The sequence below is a fragment of the Apaloderma vittatum genome, unplaced genomic scaffold, assembly GCF_000703405.1.
Source record: "Apaloderma vittatum isolate BGI_N311 unplaced genomic scaffold, ASM70340v1 scaffold10872, whole genome shotgun sequence".
NCBI classification, from domain to species: domain Eukaryota; kingdom Metazoa; phylum Chordata; class Aves; order Trogoniformes; family Trogonidae; genus Apaloderma; species Apaloderma vittatum.
This window is the reverse complement of record NW_009703084.1, coordinates 12,418-17,115: the sequence shown is the minus strand read 5'-3', so window position 1 is coordinate 17,115 and position 4,698 is coordinate 12,418. Positions and strand designations below refer to the sequence as shown.

General features: G+C 54.0%; 1 protein-coding gene across 1 annotated transcript in view; it reads left to right on the top strand.

Moving 5' to 3' along the window:
- The window catches only part of CDCP2 (CUB domain containing protein 2), a 6,701-nt gene extending 2,281 nt beyond the window's left edge, over positions 1-4,420 (top strand). Inside the window, 4 exon segments of the mRNA XM_009864490.1 lie at positions 7-162; positions 647-1,000; positions 3,724-3,902; positions 4,106-4,420. Coding sequence (XP_009862792.1) covers positions 7-162; positions 647-1,000; positions 3,724-3,902; positions 4,106-4,420 — 1,004 coding nt within the window.
- Positions 4,421-4,698: the final 278 nt, after the last annotated feature.

Genomic DNA, 4,698 nt, shown 5'->3' with positions numbered 1-4,698 from the left:
TGGCCCTTTTCGATGGCCCCACCACCGCCACTCCCCACCTGGGACGCTACTGCGGCAGTGCCCGCCCGCCCCGCATTGTCTCCTCCGCCCCGCACCTCCGCATCCTCTTCAAGTCGGACTTCAACATTGGTGGCAGAGGCTTCAAGGCCTATTTCTACTCAGGTGTGGGGGTCTCGAGATGGTGGGGCAGTGGGAAGGATGTGGGGACAGGTCTTCAAGGTGATGGTGGTGATGATTTTCTCTCTCCCGTGGCAGCAAGACGTGATGGTAGTGGAGGGAGAGAGCTCATGAGATGATAGTGTGAAGTGTAAACCACCACGCAGTGCAAATGGAGCTGTTGTGACCATCCCAGGCCCTGGGTTGTCTTTCTCTTGAGCAAGAGGTGGCCTCTTCCCTTACTCATGCCATTCCCTTGGGATACAGGTTTTACCTGTCTGCCCTTGTAGGACTTTGGCCATCTTGGTTGTTGCCATCCCCCAAAACTGATGGGTGTCCATCAGCCAAACACAAGGCTGGGGAACAGTGAGGTGGAGAGTAGAGCATGCTTAGCAATAAAACAAGTGATCGCTTGTCCGCCAGCTTATCCACACCTAGGGCACTTCAGGTTTGCTTTCATTTTTAACTTTCTCCATTTTCCCCTGAACAGGCGAGTGCCAGGAAGTGTTCACCGCCATCAAAGGGAATTTTTCCAGCCCTCAGTACCCCAACTTTTACCCCAACAATCTCAAGTGCCAGTGGAGAGTTCAGCTGCCCCTGGGATACCGGGTCAAGGTCTTCTTCTTGGACGTGGAGCTGGAGGGCCGGAGCAGCCTGACGGGTCACTGTGACTACGACCACCTGGCTGCCTTCGATGGTGGCACTGAGGACGGGTCTCTGCTGGGGCGGTGGTGTGGGCAGGAGAGCCCAGCACCCGTCACCTCCCGCAGCAACCAGATTCTACTTGTCCTCCACACCGACCGCAACACGGCCAAGAGGGGCTTCTCCATCGCTTACGTGGGAGGTAAGGTCTCACTCGGGTGCTGCTCAATGCTTTATTTCCATTGGGATATATAATTTCTGGAAGGACCAGGTAGTAAAAATGATTGTCTGCAAGAGCAGAGCACGTAGCTCTTCAGGGGTGGGAAAGAGAAGATGCGGCGGGTGAGCTCCAGCTCTCAGAGCGAGAGATGCACATGCTCCACATCATGTTTAGTATTCAGGAGATGATTTTCAGCTTCTCCTCCCCACATCTCTGCTGCTGCCACGCTCCTGCTCCTCTCTCATTGTGTGAGGGAGACAAAACCCAGGCAATTTTTAGGGGACCAAAGCCCCAGGGGAGGTTAGCAGCTCAAGCATCACCACCCTGTTCCTTCCTCCGCAGGATGGTCTGGCCCTGCTGGCACACGGCTGAGCAAGCAGACATAAACCGCATCCTCTCCTCCACTGGCAGCAGCACTGGAGGGGCAGGACCCCCAGGGCACGGTGCTCCCAAACCCACCGGGCCAGCCCTGCCTGGCACCTCCCTGCTGCCGGCACGTCCTGTGTCCCAACCAGTGCATCCGCAGCTGGCGAGAAGAGCAGTGTGTCACCTTCTTCATGTACTTGCCAGCCTTTTCACCTCAAAAGCCAATAAATTTCTGCCATTTTTTTGTATTTCAAGATAATTACATCTTCCCTGACCTGTATGTCAGGGATGATTCAGGCAGGGGCAGCCTGGAGCCAGAGCAGAGCTGCTGGACTGGCAGCACGGGAGGTGGGAGTGGCTGGCCATGGGTTTATGGATTTTTATCCCTCAGCAGCAAAATCGTTCTTCATTTCCAGTGTCTCAAAAGGGATTTGGGGATATATGTCTCTAGGGGTAAGAGATGGGATGGAGTTTTGTCCCAAGCTTCTGCAGCCTCTGGAGGGAGAGATGTTGCACTGGACAACTAGTAGGGCTTTAGTATGCACATCAGGTCCCTGTCCTCGTCCTGCTTATTTCTTACTGTTTTAATGGAGAGAAAAACACAGGGAGGAAATCTGTGTGTGGTCATGGAGAAACTCCATTCCTGATGGAGGAGCTTGCAGACAGAGAGATGGGCTGCTAGCTGAAGAGCGGGGGAGAAGCCCTGTCACAGAGAGGGACATGACTTCTCCCAGCTGCCCGAGGCTCCTGCATCTCCCGGTACACGCTGCCGGATGGGAGGCTTGGACAGGAAACCGAGCCTCCCTCCGTAAAGCTATGGCTGCCTTCTGTGTCTTCATAGATTCAGGCATCTGCTTGTAATTAGCACGTCCAAACCTCCAGCACCCTGCCAGGAGAGTGGCTGCTCTCACCAGGAGGCGTTGGCCTCTCCCCACTGTTGGCTTCCTCGGGAGCCCTCGATGGCAAAGAGACGTCTCAGCCTCCACACCCACAGCCCTTCAGCAAGGCAGATATTTTCTTTTTGGGTCCACGAAAGGGCATAACTTGGGCTGGGCGTGTGTGATTTATGGCCACTGGAATGAAAGCCTTCATGCAAGGAGAGAGGATCCATTTTCTCCTCCTCTTGATCTAATGCACTTTAGTTATTTGGTAAATCTTCTAATGGTTTTATAATGCACTAAGTGAAGCAAAGTGACACTATTTTTTTGTATTGATTTTATTGTGTCTTTCCAGTTTCATAAGGCCAAGATTCAGAGGGAGCTGAAATAATTCAATAATTCATACTGCCCAAGTGGTTGATTCAAGCTGAGCAAGGATTAATTTTAAAGAGGGGGGCATTTCTCCTCCCTGCTTTTTTCCCTGTGTGAAGGCTTTCCGCAAGTACAGTGCCAGAGGGAGAGAGATGGAGAGGGGCTGTGTTCCACAAGGCTTTTCTCTTCATCTCAGTGTCATGGGCAGCTCAACAGCAGCGTCCTCCATGCACTGTTCACCAGCTCCCCATCAAAAATAACATTGCGGAGAAGGCGGAGGAGAGCTGATCATGCTTGAGACAGGACTTTGGCTGAGCCATCCCCAGGAGGTTGCTGTGGGGCCAGGGACCGAGTTGACCCTTCCCCAAGGAACATGTGGCAGCCACACAGCTGCGTTACTCCAGGGCAGGTGTGGGGGTCCCCCTGAGATACCTCTCCTCGATTTCATCACTATAAGCGGGGGTCTCCCTGAGATACCTCTCCTCGATTTCATCACTAGAAGGGTGTCCCTTGCAGGGGAGCTCTGTGCTCACAGCAAGGCATCAGCAAAGCTCTCGAGGTATATTCCATGCAGCAACTCAAATGTTTCGCTGGGTTTGCAATGATGAAGGAAGGCTGCGCTCACAGGGTAAATCATTCCTTGCTCGTGGCAATGACACCACGCTGGTGTTTGCCTGTGACAGCACTCAGGCGTCGCTCACAGAGCTGGGAAGGAGACCAAAGCTCAAGAGGGTTGGTGGTGGGGTCTCTCCCCAGCGCAGAAAGCAGGGCAGTGCCTGGGAGCCAACCATGTCTGACCTCAGCACAGGACAGGGCTGAAATACTGATGTATCAAATAGTGCTTGCTGCATTTTGGGTACAGCTCCTTTTTCCCTGAGTGCTGTGGTAGCAAGGCCGGGTACTGTGAGATGCCGGCCAAAGTTGTGAGGCTTATGTCCCTGTTACTCCCGGTGCTGCCAGTCGCCTGCGCCATGTGCGATGGGGACAGCCAGCTTTGAAACTGGCTGTGGCTCTGCACTGAGCTGCTGCAGCCTGGAGAAACTCCTTCCCGGCAGACCTTCATGTGTACCTTGTTTTCTGTCCCGACAGTTGTGCCCATGAACGTCAGCTGCACCCGGACGGACTTCCACATCCAGATCCCTGTGCAGTCCCTGGCCCAGCTGGAGAGGAACAGGGTTTATTTGGGGTCTCCCTCCTGTGCCGCCCAGGTGGTCGGTGGAAACTTTAAAATACACACCAGGTTCGACACCTGTGGCACCGAATCCCAGGTAAGTGGTCAGTAAACCTTCCTTTAAAGCAAGCTGAATAGATAATTAGCCCTGTGCCAGTCGTACCAGCTGCAGAGAGGATTTCCCAGTCCCTCTCCCATCTTTCGAGTAGGTGCTAGTCTGATCTGTGGGCAAGTGCCCCCCAAACCCCTGTGAAAATGAGCTGCACAAAGTCCTGATGAGCCACAGCCCTTGTCTTGCAGAAACGCAACAACACATCTGTCGTCGTCAGCACCCTCTACATTGATTTTTCGGCCGGTGACCAGGAGGACATCCACCAGTACGAGGTGCAGTGTGAGCCGAAGAGGAAGGAAGCATCAGTGACCCTCATTGCCGGCCCCAACCCATCCAGGCTCAGCCAGGCAGAGAACCTGGTGGATGCCCAGCAGCGGGAGGGGGGAGCGACAGACACCCGTGAAATCAAGAGCCAGGATACCAGCGACATCGTCTTCATCAGCATCTGCATCCTGGCTGGGCTCCTCATGGTCATCGCGGTGGTGGGGCTGGTGCTTCTGTAGAATGCTCCTCCCCAGATCTCCAGGGCAATCCCAGCCCTGCCTACGGGTGGAAACGTACCCCAAAATCCACCTCAGGTTGAGCACTAACACAGCTCTGACAGAAACACGGCTCCCAGGCCTCGAAACAGAGCCTGAACCCAACCTCCACCTCTTCCCAGCGCCTGAAAAATCTGGGCAATAGTCAGACGTTTCCCTTCCCAATTTGTTTTCCTCTGTCTCAATCTGTCCATTTGGCTCAGGAATGCAATTCTTGTGCTTCCTAACTCTTCCCGCACCTG